This window comes from Pongo abelii, chromosome 20 (assembly GCF_028885655.2).
Source record: "Pongo abelii isolate AG06213 chromosome 20, NHGRI_mPonAbe1-v2.0_pri, whole genome shotgun sequence".
NCBI classification, from domain to species: Eukaryota; Metazoa; Chordata; class Mammalia; order Primates; family Hominidae; genus Pongo; species Pongo abelii.
Genome location: NC_072005.2, coordinates 37,881,163 through 37,908,405, shown reverse-complemented (window position 1 = coordinate 37,908,405; position 27,243 = coordinate 37,881,163). Strand labels below are relative to the sequence as shown.

General features: G+C 45.6%; 2 protein-coding genes and 1 non-coding gene across 12 annotated transcripts in view; 2 read left to right on the top strand and 1 right to left on the bottom strand.

Moving 5' to 3' along the window:
- The window catches only part of ANKRD27 (ankyrin repeat domain 27), a 78,388-nt gene extending 62,352 nt beyond the window's left edge, over positions 1–16,036 (top strand). For 8 of the 9 annotated variants that reach the window (XM_063719086.1, XM_054538254.2, XM_054538252.2 and 5 more), the window contains 7 exon segments: positions 5,185–5,382; positions 7,039–7,158; positions 8,578–8,739; positions 10,924–11,035; positions 12,993–13,071; positions 13,267–13,339; positions 14,674–16,036. In XM_063719086.1, the coding sequence (XP_063575156.1) occupies positions 5,185–5,382; positions 7,039–7,158; positions 8,578–8,739; positions 10,924–11,035; positions 12,993–13,071; positions 13,267–13,339; positions 14,674–14,907 (978 nt within the window). In that variant the 3' untranslated portion in view covers positions 14,908–16,036. 9 annotated transcript variants of the gene reach the window in all.
- LOC112130292 (small nucleolar RNA SNORA68) lies at positions 4,553–4,685 on the top strand. The gene has a single exon (XR_002912558.1). It is a non-coding gene; the product is annotated as a small nucleolar RNA SNORA68 (small nucleolar RNA).
- A 3,444-nt stretch (positions 16,037–19,480) lies between the features above and the next one.
- PDCD5 (programmed cell death 5) lies at positions 19,481–25,801 on the bottom strand. 2 transcript variants are annotated; one of them, NM_001131967.1, is given in 6 exon segments: positions 19,481–19,654; positions 19,978–20,049; positions 21,016–21,107; positions 21,887–21,948; positions 24,670–24,707; positions 25,600–25,686. In NM_001131967.1, coding segments are annotated over 6 exon segments (378 nt in total). In that variant the 5' UTR covers positions 25,666–25,686; the 3' UTR covers positions 19,481–19,606.
- Positions 25,802–27,243: the final 1,442 nt, after the last annotated feature.

Here is a 27,243-nt window from a genome sequence, read left to right as displayed (position 1 = left end):
TGGTTTGTTTTTGGCTTTATCGTTGAATTTTGAGGGTTGTTGATATATTCTAGATATGTGGATATTTGTCAGATACGTGCTTTGCAGACATTTTCTTTCAGTCTGTAGCTTGTCTATAATCTCCTCACATGGGCTTTCACAGAGAAAAAGGTTTTTAGACATCTCGTTTGTCAGTATTTCCTTTTATGGATTATACTTTTGGTGTCAAGTCTGAGAATTCTTTGCCTTGCTCTAGATTTTCAACTTTCTCCTGTTTTTTTAAGTTATAATTTTATATTTTATAGTTAAGTCCATGATCCAATTTGTGTTAATTTTTACTCAAAGTGTGAGATTTAGGTTGAGGTTCTTCTTTTTTTTCTTGCCTGCAAATGTCCACTTGCACCAGCACCATTTGTTGAAGAGTGTCTCCTTCCTCCCGTGACTTGCCTTTGGACCTCGGTTGGCTATAGATTGTGTGGATCTATTTCTGGGTTCTCTGTTCTGCTGCATTGATCTATGGGCCCATCCTACCAGTACCGCGCTGTCTTGATGACTGATGCTGTGTAGTAAGCCTCAGTATTGGATTGAATGATTCTTCCTAATTTATTCTTCTTTGCCAGGAATATTTTGGCTATTCTATGGCCTGTGCCTTGCCATGTAAATTTTATCTATTTACCTACTGGTTTACTTACTTACTTACTCACTCTTATACTACCCAGACTGGTCTGAGCTATATCAATTTTAGAATTAGCTTTTTATGTCTACAAAATACCTTGCTCGGATTTTGATAGGAATTACATTAAACCTATAGATGAACTGGGGAGAAATAACATCATATGACTCAACGTATGTTGAGTCTTCATGAACATGGTACATCTCTCGAAGTATTTAGACCTTCTTTGACTTCTTTCATCAACATTTTGTGATTTTTTTTCAGCATACAGATCCTGCCTGTGTCGTGTTAAGTGTACACCTCAGTATTTCATCTTCTTTTAAGCAGTTGTAAATGGTATTGCATACATAGCATGCATTCATGTGTTAGCTATCTAATTATAGATATGTAGGTCCCATACTAAGAGAATTAGGGTGGGCTCAGTGTCATACACCTGTAATCCCAACACTTTGGGAGGCCAAGGCTAGAGGATCACTTGAGGCCAGGAGTTTGAGACCAGCCCGGCCAACAGAGTAAGACCCTGTCTCTAAAAAACTAAAAATATAAAATATAAAATAAAAAAGAAAATGAATTCGGCCGGGCACGGTGGCTCACGCCTGCAATCCCAGCACTTTGGGAGGCTGAGGTGGGTAGATCACCTGAGGTCAGGAGTTCGAGACCAGCCTGACCAACATGGAGAAACCCCATCCCTACTAAAATACAAAATTAGCCGGCCGTGGTGGTGCATGCCTGTAATCCCAGCTACTCGGGAGGCTGAGGCAGGAGGATTGCTTGAACCCAAGACGCGGAGGTTGCAGTGAGCCGAGATCGTGCCATTGCATTCCAGCCTGGGGAACAAGAGTGAAACTCCGTCTCAAAAAAAAAGAAAATGGATTTGGCTTTACAAAATAAAGAGTGGTGTTAGCCTTTATATTGTAGGATAATTTTACCATTTCTGAAAAGAACTTCAGCGTGGGTGACTCTAAGGATATTGAAAATGACTAAAGTTTTCCCTCACACGTTTTTCAGCTGTGAGGTAACCTGTACATTGGAGATGTGCACCTTTTGACCTGGCCCCCTGCTGCTGGATGCACATGGTCCAGAACATAATTTCCCCGAGGTGGGCAGCTATGAAAACACAGGATAAGAAAGGCAGATGGTGTTCCCTAGCATCTGGTGGGAAGTGATGAAGCCCTCGGGCCCTCAGTACCTGTGTGTGGCGAGATCGCTGCGTCTCTGCTGCTGCTGTTTTTGCCATTTTCCTCCTCCCTGTGTTTTCCCACTTTAATTACACAGTAAAATACTATGGAACTCAATTGGGTGGAGTCTTAGGTTCCCTGTACTTTTAAAACCTCTTATTCTCTTTTTGTAATTTCTCAAAAAGACACACCACTAGACTGCTTCATGTCTGTGGTTAAATGAAAATCCACTCCCCCCATCCTCTTCTAGCCCAGTGATTTATTTTATTTTATTTTATTTTATTTTGGGGTTTCACTCTGTCACCCAGGCTGGAGTGCAGTGGCACAATCATAGCTCACTTACAGCTTGGGACTCCTGGGCCCAAGTGATCCTCCTGCCCCAGCCTCCCAAAGTCCTGGAATTACAGGCATGAGGCACTGCACCAGGCCTCCAGTGGTGTTTTATGTATTACTTTTTTTTTCTTTTTTGAGACGGAGTCTCCCTCTGTCGCCCAGGCTGGAGTACAGTGGTGCAATATTAGCTCACTGCAACCTCTGCCTCTCGGGTTCAAGACATTCTTCTGCCTCAACCTCTCGAGTAGCTGGGACTACAGGCACCTGCTGCCACACCTGGCTAATTTTTGTATTTTTAGTAGAGACAGGGTTTTGCCATGTTGGCCAGGCTGCTCTCAAACTCTTGACCTCAAGTGATCCGCCTGCCTTGGCCTCCCAAAGTGCTGGTATTATAGGCATGAGCCACTGCGCCTGGCCTAAACTTTTTTTTTTTTTTAGAGACAGTCTTGGTCTATCACCAAGGCCAGAGTGCAGTAGTGCAATCATAGCTCACTGAAGCCTCAAACTGCTGGGCCCAAGGGATCCTTTTGCCTCAGCCTCCCAAATGGATGGGACTACAGGCACGTACTACCATGCCGGGCTATTTAATTAATTTATTTATTTTTTGAGACGGAGTCTTGCTCTGTTGACAGGCTGGAGTGCAGTGGCACCATCTCGGCTCACTGCAACCTCTGCCTCCTGGGTTCAAGCAATTCTCCTGCCTCAGCTTCCTGAGTAGCTGGGACTACAGGTGCCTGCCACCATGCCCAGCTAATTTTTGTATTTTCAGTAGAGACGGGGTTTCACCATGTTGGCCAGGATGGTCTCGATCTCTTGACCTCATGATCCGCCCGCCTCGGCCTCCCGAAAGTGCTGGGATTACAGGCATAAGCTACCTCGCTGGCCTATTTTTTTATTTTTGTAGAGACAGGGTCTTGGCTGTGTTGTCCAGGCTGGTTTCGAACTCCTGGGCCCAAGCGATCCTCCTGCCTCAGCCTCCCAAAGTGCTGGGATTAGAGGCGTGAGCCACCACACCCGGCCTCCAGTGGTGTTTTAGAATTTGTTTTTAAATCTTTTATTGAAATGTAATTATATAAATTATAATTTATATAATTTATATTTACATAAAGCATATGTATTTAAAGTATACAATTTGGCAAGTTTTACAGATACATAAACCTGTGAAACCATCACCACCATCAAGATACACAACGTTTCCCTCACTTGCAAGAGTTTCCTGTGAGATTTTGCCGTCCCCTCCTCTGACCGCCCCCCATTCCCCCATCGCCTCTCCCAGGCAACCCCTGACCTGCTTTTCATCATCATGGATTAGTTAACACTTTCTAGACTCTTTTGTAAGTGGAATTGTAACACATGTCCCTTTTTGTGTCTGGCTTCTTTGACTCAAGGTATTTTTGAGACCCACGTTGGATCGGGAGTTCATTGCTGGATAGTAGTTGATTGGGTGGACACACCAGAATTTGTTGTTTCATTCGCCTGTTGATGGACATCTGAGTAGTTTTCCTGCTTCTGGATTTGTAAATAAAGCCATTGTGAACATTTGTGTACAGGCCTTTGTGTGGATATGTACGTTTTTGGGTAAACACCTAGGAGTATAATTGCCGGATTATGTGGTAAGGATATGCTTAACCTTATAAGAAACTGCCAGTTTTCCAAAGTGGGTGAAGTAGTTTCTGTTCCCTCCAGCAGGGTGTGAGCCTACTAGTTGCTCCACATCCCTGCCAACGTTTAGTATTTTGACTTTTTTTTTTTTTTTTTGGAGATGGAGTCTCGCTCTGTTGCCCAGCCTAGCCAACATGGCAAAACCCTGTCTCTACTACAAATACAAAAATCAGCTGGGTGTGGTGGTACACGCCTGTAATCCCAGCTACTCGGGAGGCTGAGGCGGGAGAATTCGCTTGAACCCGAGAGGCAGAGGTTGCAGTGAGCCAGGCTGGAGTGCAGTGGTGCGATCTTGGCTCACTGCAACCTTCACCTCCTGGGTTCAAGCGATTCTGCAGCCTCAATGCACACCTATAATGTAGCTGGGATTACAGGCAGGCACTGCCACACCCAGCTAATTTTTGTATTTTTGGTAGAGGCGGGTTTTCACCATGTTGGCCAGGACTCCTGACCCCAGGTGATCCGCCCACCTCAGCCTCTCAAAGTGTTGGGATTACAGGCGTGAGCCACTGTGCCCAGCCTTGACATTTTAACTTCAGCCATTCTGATAAATATGCAGGGTATTTCATTTAGCGTGTGTGTGTATGTGCACGTGTGTGTTTTCCAGCTTCGTTTTTGATTTTTGAGATATAATTTACATATAGTAAAATTCAGCCTTTAATTTAGCATACAGTTTTTTTTTTTTTAAAAGAGAGGTAACATTTTTAATCATCAAAAAGTAAAATTACTCTCACCTAAACCCAAGAATCACTGTTTCTTGTAGCGGTGGTTTAAACAGAGGTGCAAACAGCAAGTGAATCTCGTCGCCTTTGCGGGGCTGTGGCCATGTCCCTCAAAGTGAATTTGGAGGCTCTACAGCCCTGGTGAAAAAAAAAGAAAGTGAAATTAGCCAGGCACAGTGGCATACACCTGTAGTCTCAGTACTTTGGGAGGCTGAGGTGGGAGGACCACATGAGCCTGGGAGTTCAAGACCACCCTGGGCCACTTGGTGAGAGACCCCATCTCTACAAAAAATAAAAATAAAAAAATTAGCTGGGCACAATGGCTTGCACCTGTGGAGCTAGCTACTTGGGAGGCTGAGGCGGGAGGATCACTTGAGCCCAGGAGGTCGAGGCTGCAGTGAGCTGTGGTGGTGCCACTGCACTCCAGCCTGGGCAACAGGGTGAGACCCTGTCTCAAAAAAAAAGGAAGTTGTTCTTTGGCATGCTACGTACTTCTAAACGAATTGGAATCCATCCTGGATCCCACCATGATCCCGCATTGTGTGTGGGAGTTGTGGGGGGCACATAGCGCCAATCACTTCAGCCCAGTTTCTTCAATACTGATGAGGTTTCTGTTTCCATCTTCTGTGCTTCCCAGAGGCTGGCGAAGGTTCCTGCCAGTGGGCTTGGTGTGAACGTGACCAGCCAGGACGGCTCCTCCCCGCTGCACGTCGCCGCCCTGCACGGCCGGGCGGACCTCATCCCCCTCCTGCTGAAGCACGGGGCCAACGCAGGTGCCAGGAATGCAGACCAAGCCGTCCCGCTCCACCTGGCCTGCCAGCAGGGCCACTTTCAGGTTCGGGCTGTGTGTCAGGGACAGTGGAGCAGGGTGTCCACTTTGGGCTAGGACCTTGTGCTTGGTAGGGATGCTGCAGGGGTTTGGTGGCTACCCCAGAGGACACTGCTCCTCCGAGCCCTGGGATTCTGACGTGCACACGGTAGGCCACTCAGCCTCAAAGCACAGAGCCCTGGTGCTCCCTGAGGGTGGAGCCAGTCCCCACCCCACTGCCACTCCCATCTGGATGGTACCGAGGTTGTCATTCTGATTCTTGCCCCCAGCAGGATCTGGCTCTTGAGCTTGTGTGGTGGCCACCGAGCACTGTCCCCATGGTCATCTTACCACCTTTACACCCCGACAGTGCCTTGCTCTGGGCCAAACAGTTCAGCACTTCATAAAGCACAGTCAGGGCCCCATAGAGGGGCTCAAGGAAGAATTTTGAATTTTGGAGTGATTAACTTTTTGAAAGTGCTGGGGTGTTTTGCTTTTTTTTTTCTTTTTTTTTTTTTAAGACATCGCCTTGCTCTGTCTCCCAGACTGGAGTGTGGGAGTGCAGTGGTGCAATCTCAGCTCACATTGCAGCCTCAATCTCCTGGGCTCAAACAATCCTCCCATCTCAGCCTCCCTCCCTAGTAGCTGGGACCACAGGCGTGCACCACCACATCCAGATAATTTTTTTTTTTTTTTTTTTTTTTTTTGTGGAGACGGGGTTTCACCACGTTGTCCAGCTGGTGTTGAACTCCTGAACTCAAGCGATCCTCCCACCTTGCCTTCCCAAAGTGCTGGGATTACAGGGATGAGCCACAGCACTAGGCCCTGCTTTTCTTTAAGGAAAACTGTGTGTGTATTTTTTCATTTTCCTTTATCAGTTCTACTGTTAACTTTTTAAAGACAGGAGCCATATTTCAGGTCTTGCATCTCTCTCGCCAACACCTAGCATAGAGCTTCAGGCATTGCTTTCCTAACCTGTAAATTCGGAGTGGCGATTGCAGCTCTCCCTGAGGTAGAAAGGATAGAAAGGTGAAGTGAGATCACCGTCGCCCAGCATGTCGGGTGAAGTGAGATCACCGTCACCCTGCACTTCACCCGCACAGAGCAGCCCCGCAGCAGACGGTAGCCCTCCCCTCTTCACCTGGTCCCTTTTCTCCTGAGGGTCTAAAGTCTTCTCAGTAAGCTCAGAGATGGCTGGGCATGGTGGCTCATGCCTGTAATCCCAGCACTTTGGGAGGCTGAGACGGGTGGATCACCTAAGGTCAAGAGTTCGAGGCCAGCCCTGCCAACATGGTGAAACCCCGTCTCTACTAAAAATACAGAAAATTAGCCAAGCATGGTGGCAGGCGCCTGTAGTCCCAGCTGCTCAGGAGGCTGAGGCATGAGAATCAGTTGAACCTGGGAGGCGGAGGCTGGAGTAAGCCAAGATCACGCCACTGCACTCCAGCCTGGGTGACAGAGCGAGACTCTGTCTAAAAAAATAAAAATAAAAACCAAAAACAACAACAAAAAAATAATAAGCTCAGAGACAAGTCAAAAGAATATCAAACTTGAGGATTTCTCTCCAGAAACTTTGTTTTCTTATTTTATTTATTTATTTATTTATTTTTTTTCATAATTTTTCTCCGGCAGGAAATGACAGAAATTTTGATTAAGTTTGCACGTTTTCCTTCTCTGGCCCAGGTGGTGAAGTGTCTATTAGATTCTAATGCAAAACCCAATAAGAAGGACCTCAGCGGAAACACGCCCCTCATTTACGCCTGCTCCGGTGGCCATCACGAGGTTGTGGCACTGCTGCTACAGGTGAGGCCCCTCCCTGCCCCCGGTCTACACGCCTGCGCCAGTTAACAGGGCGCCTCCACCCAGCGACCCCCGCAGCGCACGGGGGGTGGAGAGGCCGGGCCACCCATCAGCCCCAGGCCTCTGGGGAAAGGAGCAGGGCGTGTGCCTTCCCACACGGGGTTCTCCGATGGGAACGGACGGTGCCTCAGCATCCGGGATGCAGTCTCAAGAGCTCCGACGCTGCTTTTGCCAAGGGTTTGGGTCTCACCTCACTGACCGGGAATGTGTCACGCTGTTACCTGAGCATGGGCTGAGTGGCCACCTCTGTCCCTGCTGCTCTTGAAAAAGGTTATGCGAATGGATTAGAATTTCTTAAAAAAGTAGGGAAAAACCAACCTGTCCATGACTCTGCTACTCAAGGGAAACTCATTTTGGTGGACTTTTAAAAAATGTGTATAGTTTCAGTGTTATTTGTTTTTTTTTTTTGAGACAAGGTCTTGCTCTGTGGCCCAGGCTGGAATGCAGTGGCACCCTCACAGCTCACTGCAGCCTCAGTCTCCCAGGCTCAGGTGCCTCAGCCTCCCAGGTAACTGGGACTACAGGTACACACCACTGCACCTGGCTAGTTTTTGCTGTTTGTTTTTAGTAGACATGGGGGTCTTACTGTGTTGCCCAGGCTGGTCTCAAACTCCTGAGCTCAAACAATCCTCTTGCCTTGGCGTCCTAAAGTGCTGGATTACAGGTGTAAGCCACGGCGCCTTGCCAAGTATTGTTTTCTCTTTTTCCGAGATGGAGTCTCGCTCTGTCACCTAGGCTGGAATGCAATGGCTTACTCTCAGCTCACTGCAGCCTCTGCCTCCAGGGTTCAAGCGATTCTCCTGCCTCAGCCTCTGGAATAGCTGGGACTACAGGTGCCCACCACCATGTCCAGCTAATTTTTTTGTTTTTTGTTTTTTGTTTTAGTAGAGATGGGATTTCACTATGTTGGCCAGGCCGGTCTTGAACTCCTGACCTCAGATGATCCACCTGCCTCTGCCTCCCAAAGTGCTGGGATTATAGGCATGAGCCACTGCGCCTGGCCCCAAGTATTGTTTTCTGTCTTAATGTTATTTAATGTAGAAACTTATTTACTCAAACTTTGATTTTTAATGGTTGCATAACTATGGATATACCATAGTGATTTTTTTTTTTAACCTGTTTCTGCTCTGTACATTTAAGTGGCTTCTGTTTTCTCTGCTATTAGGATAAATGCTGCAGTGAACTCTTTGTCTATAAATCTTTTTTTCTCAGTATTACTTTTCCCCCCCCCAAATTTTAAGAAAACTTTCAGACATAAGAAAAGTTGAATGTGTTTTACAGCGAATACGTGGTATACCCACAGTGAGATTCCATGCTGACGTTTCGTAGCGTTCCTTTTGATCGTGTGGTTTCTCTTTCCAGCATGGGGCCTCCATTAACACTTCTAACAATAAGGGCAACACAGCGCTGCACGAGGCTGTGATTGAAAAGCACGTCTTCGTGGTAGAGCTGCTTCTGCTCCACGGAGCGTCAGTTCAGGTGCTGAACAAGCGGCAGCGCACGGCTGTAGACTGTGCTGAACAGGTAGGTGGAGAGGGTCGAAGAGCCGAGGGAATCCTGAGCTCTTCACAGCTCCCTCTGGATCTCTTGTGTTTAAAGCTGGATCTGAAAGAGCAACACCCAGCCCTTGGCACTGCTGGGCTGGACGTAGTTGGTGTGTCAGAAGTCCGCAGCGTGGGTAGATGGCTAGTCCTCGGCCTCCTGGTCAGAGGTGGTGCTCTGGGAACCAGGAATCATTCTTTTCACGGGCAGTTTTCAAAGGCCTGAGTGGAGGGGCTCCCCCCAGCCAGCAGTAGGGCTGTGGTCCAGTAGTTAATCCAGAAGTTAGGTAGAGTCAGGCACTCAGGAAGGAGCAAGTCATGATGTTCTGGTCTCACCTCGCAGTGTGAACACAGCCGTTGTCTTAGCAGCACGATGGAGAAGGTTTGTTTCGTTAGTGGATTTAAAACTCCTTGAGGCCAGGCACAGTGGCTCATGCCTGTAATCCCAGCACTTTGGGAGGCCAAGGAAGGAGGATCACTTGAGTGCAGGAGCTCAAGACCAGCCTGGGCAACATAGTGAGACCCCCAATCTACAAAAAATCAAAAAATTAGCCGAGCATAGTGGTGCATGCCTGTAGTCCCAGCTACTCAGGAGGCTGAGGTGGGAGGATCTCTTGAGCCCAGGAGGTCAAGGCTGTAGTGAGCTCAGATTGTGCCACTGCACTCCAGCCTGGTTGACAGAGACTTTGTCTCAAAAAAATGAAAGTAGAAGTCCTTGAGTCCTGTAGGAATCGTGATTATTGGCCTACTGCCTTCTCCAGTGCTGTGGATGCTTGCGCGGAGAGCGGTGGGGAAGGGTCCTTTTCCTCTGGCGAGCGGCAGCTGTTTCTGTTCCTGTTTTCCTGCTGAGTCTTTCTTTTGTTTTCTACTCAAGACAGACAGTGAGTAGGCTGTTAAGTGACGCAGCTGAGAAGCTAACATCACCATCAATCCACTCCATGAATAGGCTTCTTAGAGTAATTTTTTGTTTCTTAAGACAGAGTCTTGCTCTGTTGTGGCGTGATCTTGGCTCACTGCAACCTCTGCCTCCTGGGTTCAAGCGATTCTCATGCCTCAGCCTCCTGAGTAGCTGGGATTACAGGCACATGGCACCACGCTTGGCTAAATTTTTTTTGAATTTTTTTGTAGAGACGAGTTTCACCATATTGCTCAGGCTTGTCTTAACACCTGACCTAACTGATCCCCCTCCCTTGGCCTCCCGAAGTGCTGGGATTACAGACGTGAGCCACTGTGCCTGGCCTCCTTCTATTAATTTTCAGTGACAGAATTGAAATATTTTAAACTCTCAGTTCAGTACTTTCTTAAATGATTATGTTGAATGTGTTTTTGGTTTTAAAAATTTTTAATTTTATTAAAATATAAAATATTTTATATAAATATAATATAAATATAAATATAAAATATAAAAATAATAATTTTATTATTATTATTTTTTGAGACAGGGTCTCACTCTGTTGCCCAGGCTGGAGTATAATGGTGCAGTCTTGGCTCACTGCAGCCTTGACCTCTGGGCGCAGATGATCCTCCAACCTCAGCCTCCCAAGTAGCTGGACTATAGGCATGTGCCACCATGCCCAGCTAATTTTTTTTTAATAGAGACAGAGTTTCGCCATGTTGGCCAGGCTGGTCTCGACTGCCTGGGCTCAAGCAATCCACCTACCTTGGCCTCTCAAAAGTGCTGAGATTACAGGCGTGAGCCATCGTGCATGGCCTTTTATTATTTTTAAATAGAGACAGGGTCTTGCTATGTTGCCCAGGCTAGTCTTGAACTCCTGGGCTCAAGCGATCCTCCCACCTCAGTCTCCCAAAGTGGTGGGATTGCACGTGTGAGCCACTGTGTCCGGTTAATGTGTTTCAATGAGTACTCACTATATGGGGGCCCTCAACAGCCTCACGATAAGCATATGATAGTAGATCTTATTATGGTTGAGCTGGTTGCATGGAGTGGTTGAATCCCCAGCATGGAGGCCACGGAGAGGGCAGAGCCGGGCTCCCCACGCAGGCCTGCTTTTACCACTGGACTTTATGGCCTCCAAGCTCCGTTTGTAATTATTTCTGAGCTTTTTCTGCCCAGTCACACTAATACTGACATTTAGATCAAAACCAAACAATAACCTATTAAAAAAGAATAAAAACATTATTGTTCCTTTTCCCTTTCGAATTGCAGAATTCAAAAATAATGGAATTGCTTCAGGTGGTACCAAGCTGTGTTGCTTCATTAGATGATGTGGCTGAAACCGACCGCAAGGAGTATGTCACTGTTAAGATCAGGAAAAAATGTAAGAGTTTACGTTCTTTCTGTCACGCTCAACTTGGGTATATTTAGACGTTCATGAGTAGTTGCTGGTGTTCATTTAATTGTATATGTAAAGTGTAATTATAATCATGCCTGGAGGAGATACAGGCACCAAAGAAATGTATGTTACCTCCCAATTTATCAGACTATGGGTAAGCTTTTTTTGTTACTAGTTTTCTGGTTGATGGTAATGATGTTTCCTGAGGAAATAAGATAGAAACTGTCAAAACTACCTTGAAGTTTCAGGCATCTGCCTATGGAGATGGGGAACAGTCTCTGGGATAGTTTCTTTCATGCCTCATGTTCCAAAGTCAGGTGTTCTGGTCATTTCCTGGACATCCAGGGTAAATGCTACCTTTCAAGATTTTTTTTTTTTTTTTTTTTTTGAGACAGTCTCGCTTTGTCACCCAGGCTGGAGTGCAGTGGCGTGATCTCAGCTCACTGCCAGCTCTGCCTCCTGGGTTCACGCCATTCTCCTGCCTCAGCCTCTCGAGTAGCTGGAACTACACGTGCCAGCCACAACGCCCAGCTAATTTTGTTTTTGTATTTTTAGTAGAGAGGGGCTTCACCGTGTTAGCCAGGATGGTCTCCATCTCCTGACCTCGTGATCCGCCCGCCTTGGCCTCTCAAAGTGCTGGGATTACAGGTGTGAGCACCAAGATTTTTTATTTAGTTTTTTTGAGACAGAGTCTCACTCTGTCACCGAGGCTGGAGTGCAGTGGTGCAATCTCAGCTCACTGCAACCTCTGCCTCCTGGGTTCAAGCGATTCCCCTTCCTCAGCCTCCCGAGTTGCTGGGATTACAGGCACATGCCACCATGCCTGGCTAATTTTTGTATTTTTGGTAGAGATGGGGTTTCACAGTGTTGGCCAGGCTGGTCTCAAACTCCTGACCTCAAGTGATCCGCCCGCCTTGGCCTCCCAAAGTGCTGGAGTTACAGGTGTGAGCCACCGCGCCTGGCCTCAAGATTGTTTTTTTTAAGTTTGTACGTGTACAGAGGTTGATTATAATTAGAACAGCAGTTGCCGAACAGTAGTGGGACTGAAGTATTTTCTTCTTTTTAAAAAGTTTACAAGGGGTCCTTGTTCCACTTTTTTTTTTTAATTTACAATATGAAATATTATCATCTCATCCAGTGAGGTATGCAATAATGCAATACAATAATATGGATAAACCCATTCACATATCTGGATAACCCTGAGACTGTCTCACCGTAATTGGTTGTGGCTGGGGGAGTTAAGGGAGTTAAGGTTTTATTTTTCTGTTTCATGGGGGTTCTCATAATACAGGCTGACTACCCCCTATCTCAAATGCTTGGGACCAGCAGTGTTTTGGGTTTTGGAATATTTGCATTATACTCATTGGTTGGGGATCCAAATCAGGAAATCAGATTGTTCTGAGCATGACGTCAAAGAGTTCAAAATGTCTCGGATTTTGTAGCTTTTTTTTGAGATGGAGTCTTGCTCTGTCGCCCAGGCTGGAGTGTGGTGGTGCAATCTCGGCTCACTGCAACCTCTGCCTCCTGGGTTCAAGCGAGTCTCCTGCCTCAGCCTCTTGAGTAGCTGGGATTATAGGTGCGCGCCACTACGCCTGGCTAAGTTTTTTGTATTTTTGGTAGAGATGGGGTTTCTCCATGTTGCCCAGGCTGGTCTTGAACTCCTGACCTCAAGTGATATGCCCACCTCGGCCTCCCAAACTGCTGGGATTACAGGCATGAGCCACTGCACCCAGCCTGTAGCATTTTAGGCTTTAGATTTTTGGATTGGAGATACTCAAGCTGTTATAAATAGGTACTAGCTGTGTTTCTTTAAGCAAATTCAGTGCTTCAGTTTCTAAATTTTGTAAATCTGAGAATAGAAAGATTGTGTCTGTGCTGTAATTTTAAAATAATCTTTACAACTGTTTTTGAAGTTTTTAGATGTTTGTCTTTTTATCTACAGGGAACTCAAAACTGTATGATCTACCAGATGAGCCTTTTACAAGACAGTTTTACTTTGTCCACTCAGCTGGTCAGTTCAAGTGAGTATGAAAATCAAGTTGATTTCTGTGCTTTTGCCCCTAGTTTACTCCAAGCTGCACGTAAGCTGCTTCAATTGTAATTGGTTATGGACAAATCTGCACCTACTAATGTCAAAAATGCTGCCACCTTGTGGCCAACCAGAGTGTTTCATGCCACTGTCCCAAATATTTATTTTAGTTTATTTTGGGTTTTAGGGGAAAGACTTCAAGGGAGATTATGGCAAGAGATAGAAGTGTCCCTAATTTAACCGAAGGTTCTTTGCATGAGGTAAGTTATTAAACACTGGCTTTTAATCATATTTTCTAAAGCCTGGCTTTGTCAAAAGTAATCCATGGTAAACACGTCTCCTTGATCGTCATCTTCATTATTCCCTGCGCCGTATGAGTTAGCAACAGTTAAAACTGGAATTATTTCATGGGACAGTGTAGAGTACAGACTTCACTGATTGTTATAACTAAAAGTACATTTCTGAGCAGAGGAGTGGAAAGTGTTACATGTGTGGGAAACCACAGGTCTTGGTGCTTATAGGAGATGAAACATCCCACATTTCACTATGGTTTTAATCACCAAAGAAAGAAAACGACAGTTTGTATATAGATGGGTAAACGATGTCTCCATGTATGGTGTACAGTTGCTCAGACAATTCTTTATGTGGCCATCTTCCCACTGCATTTTAATTTTATTTATTTATTTGAGACAGAGTCTTGCTCTGTGGCCCAGGCTGGAGTGCAGTGGCGCGATCTCGGCTCACTGCAATCTCCACCTCCCGGGTTCAAGCATTCTCCTGCCTCAGCCTCCTGAGTAGCTGGGATTACAGGCATGTGCCACTATTCCCGGCTAATTTTTTAATATTTTTAGTAGAGACTCAGTTTCACCACGTTGGCCAGGCTGGTCTTGAACTCCTGACCTCAAGTGATCTGCCCGCTTTGGCCTCCCAGTGTGCTGGGATTACAAGTGTGAGCCACCGTGCCCGGACCCTACTGCATTTTTAAATCACTCAGAAGCTTGATTGAAAACCTGTGATCGGAGACAGTGATTCTTCTCAGAACCACAGCTTTCCTTATTGCTGATGAGAATTTATAGCATATGCAGCATAGGCTTGTTGGAACAAATACAGAAAAGTTCTAAATTGTTTTAGATAATTAAAATGATTTTAATTAACATGACTAATTTTGATATCATATTTAGTCTTACGTGGTGTTGCTAGGAGACCTGCTGCTTTGTGGGAAAGCCAGAATCGTTGAAATCTGCCTGAGTTCCATCAAGTGCTAGCTTTTCCCTTGCTAGCTGTGGGACTTTAGGCAGGTGGCCTAACTTTGCTGATCCTGTTTCCTCAGGTGTAAAACGGGGATAACAATAGTAGTACATGCCTCCTAGAGTCATAAAGATTGTGAAAACAAGTGAAACATTTACTCTGTATCTGACACATGTAGCATGCACATGCCATGTTACCACGACAGGGATGTGAGAATTGAAATTATGCCTGTCAAGCACTGAGCACATTGTGTGACACTAGGCGCTGAGGGGCAGCTGTCACTGTCATGGTTGCGGCTTCCAGTACAGTGAGGACGTCAACGGTTCAAAATGTACTTTTTTTTTAGCCAGGGAGGCAAAGCGTCACACTGAGACAGAATAACCTGCCAGCTCAGAGTGGATCTCATGCTGCTGAGAAAGGCAACAGCGACTGGCCGGAGAGGCCTCGAGTGACACAGACTGGCCCTGGACACAGACGGATGCTGCGGAGACACACGGTAGAGGATGCGGTCGTGTCCCAGGGCCCGGAGGCTGCTGGCCCCCTCTCCACTCCCCAAGAGGTTAGTGCTTCCCGGTCCTAACAGGAATGAGGAGTTGTTGAACCCACTGCCAGGAAGCAAGGATGCAACAAGAAGATGCTGAGCATGAACACATCTGAGGACTAAATGTGCTTCCATGAAACTGGCTTGAGAAGTCTTCAGCACCAAGTTCCTGAAAGCTTTTATGTGGCAGGAAAGAATGCAACAAAAAAGTTGACCACCACCATCTCTCTCCTCTTCAAAGCTAATGAATACACTTGAAACAGACAAAAATTCCAGCAGCATCCAGATCCTTAAGCCAGAGGTGCATGCTTCTTTTTAAGTATGAGGGTTTGTTGGTCACAGTGGGAGAGGTTTCACCACATTTTGACCTCCTCCTCCCAAAAGGTGCTAAACCTCTCTGACCTGTGTACATTCACAAACCACAGCTAGAATTCCTCCACCTGGGATTAAGCTGGAGAGAAGTAAGTAATTTAGGTTTCATGGTACTGTAGAGGCCAGGCTGAAATTTCGTATCTGAAGGAAGAAAGCAGCAGCTGGACAATGTTTCTTTGCAAAGCAACACTTGAACCAAAAGATGCCTCAATCCCATTTTGATGTTCATTTTAGTGAAAGGATGCATCAGACCTGTTCCACATCATGCACAGGGGAAAGGGTGGTTATCATTTTCCTTCTAACAAGTAGGTACAGATATTCGGTTACTACACGTGCACCTGTAGCAGTATTTCTAGAAACATCCCTTTTTGTTGAGAACCTCCCTTGAATGTCACACTCACACCTGACGGGATGGTTACTGGATTAGAGAGTAGATTTGGCACATCTTTTCTTAGTCTTTTGATTCAAATTCAAAACTTAACAGCACAAACCAGGTCAGAGTTACTTTCGGTTAGAATTTATTGCCATTTATTCCTTTTTATAACAACTTTCTATAGATTATACTGTTATTTTTATGTTATTGGCCTAGAGCTACACGTATATGGGTTTGTCCTGAGTCCGTTTTCAAATGACCTTGTAATAGGGAAATGGTTTTGTCCATGTTCTTGGAAATACTTGTGTATGTACAGAAGGGAGGGATTATTTTTCTACAAAGTAATTTATGATTTCTAATTTTCTAATGTGCCTTGGATATGTGCCAAATGATGGAAAAGAAACAGTAAACTTTATGATTCTTGACTGTGTCATGGTATGTTTTTTTAGTTGTTTGGCTGCAAATATGTTTCTCAGCCTGTCTGCTGTAAACATGTGCTTTGTGTGTGGGAAAAATGGTCCCCATTGAATGGATATACATTTTTCAGTTATAGATGTGAGATTGAAACATGGGAACTTGATCACTTAGCTCATTATTCATCTACTGACCAAGGCCTACTTAACCCAGTAGGCACAGTGTCCAGGGCCCACAAAAATGTTTTTCTTTGGAAATCAGAAGAATAAAATGAATACAGCTTCCTACCCCAAACAGGAAATGAGCCCTGTTGCTTTGCTAATTTCTTTGTTCTGATTTTTCCTTTTCCCTACTTTTTTTTTTTTTTTTTGAGACGGAGTCTCGCTCTCACCCAGGCTGGAGTGCAGTGGCACGATCTCGGCTCACTGCAGCCTCCGCTTCCCAGGTTCAAGCAATTCTTCTGCCACAGCCTCCCGAGTAGCTGGGACTACAGGAACCTACCACCACGCCCGGCTAGTTGTTTTTTTGTTTTTTTTTTTTAAGTAGAGACAGGGTTTTTCACCGTGTTAGCCAGGATGGTCTCAATCTCCTGACCTCGTGATCCGCCTGCCTCGGCCTCCCAAAGTGCTGGGATTACAGGTGTGAGCCACCATGCCCAGCCTTCCCTACTTCTTTTAAACAAAACCACCTTATAGACTGAAGCTGCTGTGGTTCTAAACCATCCTAATTAATACATCCTATATAGTTTATCAGCACAGGTATTCTCAAGATACAAATACACACATTTGATACCACCTAATATTTTGGGGTAGTGCAATATAATTTTGAAAACATTTTCTTGAGATGGAATCTCGCTCTGTCACCCAGGCTGGAGTGCAGTGGCACCATCTCAGCCCACTGCAGCCTCCGCCTCCCAGATTCAAGCAATTCTCCTGCCTCAGCCTCCCAAGTAGCTGGGATTACAGGCACCTGCCACCATGCCTGGCTAATTTTTATATCTTTGGTAGAGATGGGGTTTCACCATGTTGGCCAGGCTGGTCTCGAACTCCTGACCTCAAGTGATCTGCCCACATTGGCCTCCCAAAGTGCTGGGATTGCAGGCATGAGCCACCGCACCCAGCCGAAAACATTTTCACACATACCCGTTTAATTTCAACAATCGCTGTGAATGGCAGAATTGTCAAATGAGGAAACAGGTTCAGAAAAATAAGGGGGCTGTGAGGGATCTCACAGCCAGGATCAAGGCCTGGTTGGCAGTGGCAGCTGCAAGCTTGGTGTACCCTTCCTCTGGAGAGGTAAGTGCTGTTTCTTTTTGAGCTATTCTGGTCATCAGTAATGTTTTCCATCTTAAGTGACTCCCTCGATTATTTTTTAAAAAGTTGTCATCCTGGCCAACATGGTGAAACCCTGTCTATACTAAAAATACAAAAATTAGCTGGGTGTGGTGGCGTGCGCTTGTAATCCCAGCTACTTGGGAGGCTGAGGCAGGAGAATTGCTTGAACCTGGGAGATGGAGGTTGCAGTGAGCCAAAATCATGCTACTGCACTCCAGCCTGGCAACAGAGCAATACTCCATCTCAAAAAAAGCAAACAACCAGTTGTGTTTTTTCCAATTGCTTTCCCTACTCAAAACTTGATGTGACAGTTGAGAAATTAATGCCCCTAATTTCCATTTTTGTAAAAAAAAGTTTTGAATTCAAAGTAACGTGAGTTCACTGATTTAAATTAGAAAGTTTAGAATAACTAACTCTCCACTCCCTAAAATGTACTCCAGCCTCTTGTTGCCATCAGGAACCTCTCTCCTTGTACACGGAACCACTTTTCACTCTCAGGTAGGTGTCTGAGAGTCTGACCATCTTTAAACACATTCACAGCAGTTGCCATTAGGACAGTGGTTATCCTGTGAGAAAACACAGAACTTGTGAACTGCCTCCTGTCCCCCTAGCATTTGTATGTAAATGAGGCCTAAAGCAAAATTTACCTGTAACTGGGATTTTTTCAAAATCCCCGACCAAATTTTTAACTTACCAGTTTACCCTGACAGAAAATCCCCAGCCAGATTTCATCTTATGATCATTCTTTTAAAAATATGTTGATGTTCTTAACGGTTCTACTTATTTATAATGTTAGATATTGTTCTATTTCTTCACTGACAATAGTTGCAAATTTCAAATACTAGTAGAATCTCCAGTTTAAACATGTATCAGTAGTATGCTGGCTAACGCAGAGACTGGGGTTTGCAAACCACATTTCCCTTCGCTTTTTTACTAATCCTATTCACCTTGTTAAATTTATGAATTTAATCCTGTGCTGGGTCTCACAGGACTACGACATTTAAAAGGTTACACCAAACAGCTGGTTGATGGTTAAGTTTATGATTTAAATATATGAGCAGTGGCTTGCACCTACAATCTCAGCTACGAGGGAGGCTGAGGTGGGAAGATCACTTAAGCTCAGGAGTTTGAGGCCAGCCTCAGCAACACAGCAAGTCTCCATCTCTGAAAACCGTAACTTATGAGTGCAGGTTTTCATAACCTAGTGGAAAGAAAGCACAACAGAAGAGATAACATTTAAGTCACCTGCAACATTACCAGTGATATGTTACCAAAATGTTTAAACGCTGAACTGTCTCAACTGGATTTGAAATCATTAGAAGTCATTTCTCTTACAAACATGTTTATTACTGTAGTAGCATTACCAACATGTCTATTTTGGTCATTTTTTTTTTCAGTCATTATCACTAGTTATTTTGGAGGGCATGGTATTTGTTAATATCAGTACCTCTGAAAAACAGATTATAAATGAGATCAAAGCTAGCATTTTTGTTTTTGAAATGGAATCACCCAGGTTAGAGTGCAACGGCCTGATCTCAGCTCACTGCAACCTCTGCCTACCAGGCTCAAGCCTCCCAGATAGCTGGGATTACAGGTGTGTGCCACCACACCCAGCTAATTTTTATATTTTTAGTAGAGACAGGGTTTCACCATGTTGGCCAGGCTGGTCTTGAACTCCCGACCTCAAATGATCTGCCAGCCTCAGCCTCCCAAAGTGCTGGGATCACAGGTGTGAGCCACTGTGCCTGGCAAAGCTAGGAATTTTCTTACATTAAGTGGAAGTAGTATCTGCAGGAAGAGAAAGAGCTTACCTGCTTTTAGAATCTACGTCTTAGAATATTAGATGTGCTCAAATGTTGAACCTGATTCAGTCTGATGCACAGGTTTTAATTCCCCTCATGTTATTGGCGGCTGCTGCTGCTGCTGTGGTTTTCTTCCTGAAGAGTGCTGGAGCAGCTTCTGTTTCCGCCACGGACACTTTCCCTATCTAATATTCACGGCACCATTGCAAAGGATAGAGTCATGCTGGTACATGTGCTTAAAAGCTTTTGGTAGGAAGGGGAAAAATTCAAAACACAGATGTGGCCACTTGGCTATACTAAAACAACTTACCCAAATGTTTTATTTTGCATAACAAGTTTATTTTTTTTAAAAGGCATATAGACAATAAACAAAGTAAATAATCAGATCTTAACTTCTGTCCTAGAATTGTTCTGTTAAGTTCTAGTCTGTGAGTACTTGTAGTTCAATAATCGTCATCTTCATCAGAGTCCATTACTTTTCTTCTGTTGAACTGGGAGGAAAATTAAATGAGTGTCAGAACATTTCTAATAAAGCGTAACTCAAATTTTCCGAGAAAAGATTTCTACCAATTTTAGCAAGACATTTGTGTCTTTAAAGCAACTTAGCGTGAACTAAAAGGGTGGGAATGGAGTCAAGAGCCTATAAAAATTAGAACCCTCCCCCAATAGATTCAGCCTTTCTCCCCAAACTTTCACGTGTTTGACAAAAGGAAAATGTCTCTGGGCTGAAAAATATGTGTGGTAGATGTATATTCAACATTAATCTTTAAAGTATCCATCTTTTCATTTGCCACGAGCATCTGGGGACACTTACTTTCACTGTTGTTGTCTTGTCTGTTTGTTGGCTTACTTTTTTAAGGATTTCTATTAAACCTTGTTCTGATACCTAGGAGAACCAGAAAAGATAAAAGAAAGAAAAACAGTACTTTTTTAAACAAAGAATTAACCTCTGCAGATGGAATCACTTTGTACTCTTTTTGAGGTGTGGGGAAAGAGCTCAGGAGGGAAGGAGTGGTGAGGCAGGAGGTTGAAACTATTGGTTATAACTATTGGTTTAAGTTCCAAATAAAATTTGCTCTGCTATTCCTCACTTGAGAAGGAGGGGAAAGTATCCATAAAATTGCTTCCTCAGGAAAACTGAAAGCTAACATATTTAAGAACACCTTTATCATCACTAGCTGAGTGTGACAACCACATATACCACTGTACCACTGTGTTTGGTGTCAGGAATACAGACACACCACTTCTGCCCGAGAAGCTTAAACATCCCCTTGAAGGAGGTAAGTCACACTTGGAAAAGATCAACCCAACCAGCTCTGTCCCACACAAGCAGTTCTCAGTGTGAGGGGTTTAAGGGACAGGACCAATTTGGGTAGGCTGTGGTGGTGGCAGAGGGCTTCTCAGGGCAGATGGGGTTCGTCTTGATCTCAAAGGCCAGGTTTGCCAGAACATACTCCTCATGGCATTACAGCAGCACAGAGAACATAAGCAAGGCATCTTAGCACCTTCTCATCTGCAAAACACACCTACTTACACTGGTAGTATTTTAATTGGTGTTACTGACAAACCTTGTTTCCAGTGCAGGGGCAATTGAAGCTAGCTTTCCCTAACAGTCACTGGGTCACAGACACCAACAAGGTTCCAGAGCAACGCCAGGAAAGGAGCGAAGCAGAGGAATTTAGGAGAGGCAATTTATTCTCTTTTACGGTAGGTATGACTATTCTCTCCAACAATTTCTTCTAAGAGTCAGCAAGAAGTCTGTAATCCAGTGAAGATGCTGCAGCTGACCTTTTGAAGCCATGTTTTGATAAAGCAGGTAACAGTAAAGTTCCTCAAGGCTGTCTAAGCTTACCTTCTCACTTAGTTGTCCATATCTTGCCATCTGTATAAGGTAATTCTCTACTGCTTTAGTTTTTTCAGGCTTTACAAGTGCTAAGTTACTTACTAAAAAGAAAAAATACATATGCAAAACAGCCATTAAAATCAAATGCACTTATGTTATACCTTAAAACTATGCACTGACCTTTCCAAAGCACTTCACAAGCTTGTCTCTCAGTGTAGAGCAAGACAGTATTGTTACTCCTCTTAAAAATGAGAAAACTAAAGTTCAGCCATGCCAATCTCCACATGGGCACGTGGGGGTAGTGGCCCAGCCAAGATTAAAGTTGGGTTCTCAGATTCTAAGCACCATGCTTCCTGTTTCTTAAAATATATGACTGCCCTCTGGAAAGCGGTTTATCTATTACACATAATGGTGGTGATCCACCTGTGGCCGCCTTTTCTACACTCAAACTGGGCTTCCAGTTAAAATACAGAAAATACCAGTTCATTCTGATTGGCTCATTTTTTCTTTCTACAGGTTTTGGTTTTTATGATGAACAACTCTGAATGTACACTAAAACTGACAATACATATAAAAAGCCCCTAAGTCCCCATCACCTATGTCAACTACCAGCAACATTTTGTGATTGGCCCTATGAGTTGTTTCCTATAAATCTTACCTAATACGCACCTGGAGAACATCTTGGTAAAAGAAGTGACCTGGTACTTTTACTAGGGATTAAAGTACAGTTCTCTAGATTTATAAACTTCACACTTCTTCCACATCTCAAGTGTTTTCAGCCTAAGCAAATATTTCATCTAGTGATAGCAATAATGGTATCTAATCACCCCATTCAACTAACTCAAGCTAACGTTATAGAAAAGAAATCAAAGATACTTACACCTGGCCCGGGCCGACTGATCCAGAACTTGGGCTAAGATACTGTTTCTCATTTCTGCTTCCCTACAACAAAAACGTAGGTCAAACACAATTAAAACAGAGCTGTCGGCATTCCCATGTAACATACGAGAAAGAACCCATCCAGTATGTGTCTCCACATGGGGCCTGCAGGATATACACTGCGTTATGGTAGTTGCTGTACATAAGGCTGCAGCTACATTCAAGTAGAATCCCCTTTTGCCCTCAAAGAACCAGCTTTATATTACACAGGTGAGAACCTACCAGGCTGGAAGGTGAGCTTTACAGTTTCATCAGAGTGGAGCCTCAGTTCAAACACCATCACCAATGTTTCTTAAGTACCTATTGCGTGACAGGTGCTAGAAATTTATAGTGGGATTTCAGGCAATTAGAAGGACCATGTGACTAATCTATATCATTTTCTTAGAGATAAAGCTGAGATCCAGGAGGCTATGCTAAAGAGACACAGGTAACTGTGGCCAAGCTGCAGCCAGATTCCATGTTTTAAGACTCTCAGTTCTATTTTTCTGGGTGGGGGAGGGGGATGAAATTATAACTTTGCAACTATCCTCACTTCTTCCTACCTACCCAAATAGAAAGTAGTTCATGTTTACAGGACAGTGGTCTCGTGGACTTGTAAGTTTTTTCTTTCAAATGAAATCCTTTAAGAAATCTAAAAATAAATGAGCACAGACGCTTTGGCTCAACTGAGAGGGAGAGCTGGGGCTGGCTGTGCCCACTATCCACTCCCAGCTCAGAGGCCCTTGGGTTCATGGAATGTGGCTTAAAGCTCATTTCCATAGGCCACTTCTTTATGGTTTGAGTACTGCAGCCCTGCCACAAACTTTTTTTTAAGAGATGGGGTCTAGGCCGGGCACAGTGGCTCACGCCTGTAATCTCAGCACTTTGGGAGGCCGAGGTGGGTGCATCACTTGAGGTCAGGAGTTTGAGACCAGCCTGGCCAACATGGTGAAACCCCGTCTCTACTAAAAATACAAAAATTAGCCGGGCATGGTGGTGGGTGCCTGTAATCCCAGCTACTTGGGAGGCAGAGGCAGGAGAATCGCTTGAAGCTCGGAGGCGGAGGTTACAGTGAGCGAAGATTGTGCCACTGCACTCCAGCCTGGGTGACGGAGCGAGACTCCATCTCAAAAAAAAAAAAAAAAAAGATGGGGTCTCACTCTATCGTTCATGCTGGAGTACAGTGGTGCAATCACAGCTCACTGCAGCCATGATCAGCTCAAGCTCCTGTGCTCAAGTGATTCTTCCACCTCAGCCTCCTGAGTAGCTGGGTCTACAGGCTTCAGTCACCACACCTGGCCTGCCACAAACTATTATATCACAGAACCCTAAGATGCCATCAATTATAAGATACACCATAGTTTTACGTATCTCTAAAAATGAAAAACCCTAAAATGAGAGGTCTAATAGAGATCTCCATTCAAAACGGGTATCTTGGGAGGCCGAGGTGGGAGGATCACTCGAAGCCAGGAGTTTGAGACCAGCCTGGGTGATATAGCGAGGCTATTAAAAAAAAAAAAAAAAAGTTTAAAAAAATTAGCCAGGCATGGTGGTGCACACCTGTAGTCTCAGCTCCTCAGAAGGCTGAGGTGGGAGGATCACTTGAGCCCAGCAGGAGTTTGAGGCTGCAGTGAGTTCTGATCCCACCACTGAGGTATCAAAGAGCAACATTCTCAGTACAAGGTAAAGAAGAAATAAATCTGCCATGCAGTAAGGGGCAGTAAAAAAGCTTGCATGCACCTGGCCCTGACGTAAAGAAGAAAAAAGTCCAGTCTTACAGGGTTGCTGTCTGAATTCACACTACTAGGCAGAAGGCGGGGAAAACCTCAAGCAGCGAATTTAACTTTCAGTAGTCTCAGAAATGTACTCAAGTGATGGCAGAGTCAAAAGTAAATACCCTCTGGAAGAATCTGGGGCAAGAGCAATCCGTTATAAAAGGCATCCTGATTTTAGATATGTGACAATGAAAAGATGTACACGGCAGAATCAATGAAATTCATGTCATTTTACTTCCTATCACTACTCCAGATGCTTCTTACCATTTGTCTTCTCCCAAACCCTCCCTTCCTATTTCTGTAGACCCAGCACAGTGCCTGACCCAGAGCAGGTGCTCTATAAATATTTGCTGGAGAGGAGGAGTAAGAAGGTGAGGAAGGGGAAATAGAGAATTGTCCAGTAGCTAAAGGGTTTCAGTTTTGCAAGATGAAAACATTCTAGTGTGTGAACACTACTGAAGAGCACACTTAAAAATGGTTGTGATGGTGAAATTTTAACCACAATTTTAAAAAAATGATAGCATGACAGGGTAATCACATACTCATTCAATAAACCTGCCACCGAATCAATTACCTGCATCTGTCTCAGGTGCTGTGCGCTGTGTTGGGAAAAAACAGTCAGAATAGCTTAACAGTTAACAATTATTGAGCACTTACTAAGTGAGGCACCGGACTCATGTCACCCCCACATCCGATGAAACTGCCAGAGCTGCCTATTATCAGGCTCATTTTTAAGGTATTCACATTTCAGCAGAGAAACATCAACCAGTAATTGCAATACAAGGTCTGATGTGGAGCTGCACACGTGTTTATATAACAATAATGAAGATACCCTGCGGATGATTTTGGCCAAATCACCATTCCAGCAAAACAAAAAAATCTGAGTCACACACCTGCTTAAAATAACTACAGCAAAAGAAATCCATCTGGTGAAACCACCCTTCAAAAAGTTCACGTTTCCAGCCCATACCTGTGCTTTGCTTCCTGTTGGGCCGCATCACCAGGATCCTGGGGGAAAAAAAAAAAAAATTAAATTTAACAGAGAAATTTAATAGAGAAATTTCACGGGGCGGGGGGGGCGGGAAAAAGGAACGGTTCTGTTGTTTCCTATACATAACAGTCTCTTGCAGTGGTAGAAACAACTCCCCGAATAAGAAACTGGGCCTCACAGAAATCAATGAACTAGTTCCCACTTACAACGTTTTGATGAACGTCTAAAATCACAACCTCACAGAACGCTTTGGAATACAGAGCACCCTGGGGAGGGGAATCCCTGTATTACGAAATCGTGTTTCACGTGTAGGAATAATTTCTGGAAAATAAAACGGACCTCGGTATTAGGGACAACGATAACTCAAAGACTGCGCCCTCCATCCCTAAGGTCCCGGTCCCTTATCAGAAACGCCTCTCCGGGCGTCTGATCCATCCAAGCTTCCCGGGCGGCCCCTCCCTGTCATCCCGGCGGGGCAAGCGTTCCTCCGACCCTGCCGCACTCTCAGCACCGGGAACACAGCGGACCCTCAATACCTGTCGGCTAAACTTGGTTCATAACAACTGAATTCCAGAAAAACTGAATTCCGTCCGGATACTAGCTCCAAAAGCTGAGATTGTGCTTGGATCCAGGCCCGCCAGGACGAGCCCACTCCAGGCTAGGGGACCCCACACCCCAACGCCCGGGCAGGTCCCGCACGTGGAGGCCCCCGCCGCCAGCCTCCTGGGCCCCTCGCGATGGGGAAAGCGACGAGGCCACCTCTGAGCCGGCCACGAGGCCGCCAGGGCAGCGCCAGGGACCAGGCCCCCGGGGAGGCGCCCAGAGCCTCCGCCCCGGAGGCGCGCCCTACACTCCGGGCGAGGGCGGCGCCCCGCGGGGGCCAGGCCTGGCGGGGGCTGGCGCGCTCACCCCGTGTTTGGCCTGCAGCTCGGCCAGCCTCTGTCTCCTCAGCGCCTCAAGCTCCTCATCCGCCATGGCGCGGCGTCAGCGGTGGAGCAGCCGCGGTCACTCTCGCAGCCCCTCCGCGCGAGCGCGGCCTTGACCACTGCGCAGGCGCCCGCGGGGCCCAGGCGTCACCAATCCAGCCCGGAGCCACGCCCCGCGCCGCTGCCAGGGCGCCAGGAGAGGCCCGATTCCCCGATTTCAGGCGGTCGAGTTTGGGCGCACGGGGGGGCGGGGCCTGGGGCGGGGCCTCCGGGATCCACCTCCGACTCGTGATCTGCGCCTCTGCGTGCGGGGACTTGGGCTGCGCTGGGGCGGGGCTGCGCTTTGGAAAGGTTAAAACCTGAAAGTGTGGCATCAACGAGTATAATAATTATGCGTACAATGTGCTGGTAGCCTGGAGGGTTAGGCGCATATTATCTCTATTTATAGATGAGGAACCAGGGACGCAGGAAGGCTGAGTGGGGTGATGGAAATGTCCTAAAGCTGGATCGTGGCGGTGGCTGCCCGGCTCCTCGCTGCACACAGAAGCCGGCCGGTGGCTCGCCGCCTGTGGTCCCGGCGCTTCGGGAGGCAGCAGGGTCATTTGAGGTCAGGAGTTAGAGACCAGCCTGGACAATATGGCAAGAGCCTATCTCTACTAAAATTTTAAAAAACTAGTTGGGCGCGGTGATGTGCACCTGTAGTCCCAGCTACTCAGGAGGCTGTGTCAGGAAGATCGCTGGAGCCCGGAATTTCGAGGCTGCAGTGAGCCGTGATCGCGCCGCTGCACTCCAGCCTAGGAGACAGAGCCAGACCCTGTCTCTAAAATAAAAAATAAAAATAAAAAATGTGCACATACCCTCGCCATCTGCCTCCTCCACACACAAAAGGGCTTTTCCTGGGAGGATACTGCAGTGGGCAGCTGTGGCTGGTGTAAACTCTTTGGTGGAACAAATCCCTTTTGCCTTTGACTTGGGGGAATTGGGGGCAGAGAGGATATTCAGCTACCTAAACGTGTAACTCATACAGATTCTGTTTGTTTGTTTGTGTGTGTGTTATTTTATTTTATACATTAAAAAAAATACAGATGGGGTCTCGCTATGTTGCCTAGGCTGGCCTCTGTCTCCTGAGCTCAAGCAATCCTTTTGCCTCAGCCTCCCAAAGTGCTAACATTACAGGCATGAGCCACCACACCTGGCCTGTGTGTTTTAATTGTGGCAAAATATACACAATACAAAATTTACCATTTTCACCATTTTTAGGTGTACTTTTCAGTGGTATGAAATACATTATTGTGCAGTTGTCACTCAATCTCAGCTCACTGCAACCTCCACCTCCCGGGTCCAAGCGATTCTCCTGCCTCAGTCTCCCAAGTAGCTGGGACCACAGGCGTGCACCACTGTGCCCGGCTAATTTTATATTTTTTAGTAGAGGTGGGGTTTCACCATGTTGGTCAAGCTGGTCTCGAACTTCTGACCTAAACTGATCCACCTGCCTCGGTCTCCCAGAGTGCTGGGATTACAGGCGTGAACCACTGTGCCCACCATCAATCTCTACAACTTTTTTTTATCATCCTGAACTGGAACTTTACCCAGTAAAGATTTAGGTTGGTGCGAGGGGCCTCTAATG

Coding starts and splice junctions, on each gene's coding strand:
- PDCD5 (XM_009253118.4), bottom strand. CDS start 25,665: ATGGCGGATGAGGAGCTTGAGGCGCTGAGGAGACAGAGGCTGGCCGAG. Junction 24,708..25,599: donor AGCTGCAGGCCAAACACGGG/GTGAGCGCGCCA, acceptor TTTTTCCCCCAG/GATCCTGGTGATGCGGCCCA. Junction 21,949..24,669: donor CAACAGGAAGCAAAGCACAG/GTATGGGCTGGA, acceptor TTTTTGTTGTAG/GGAAGCAGAAATGAGAAACA.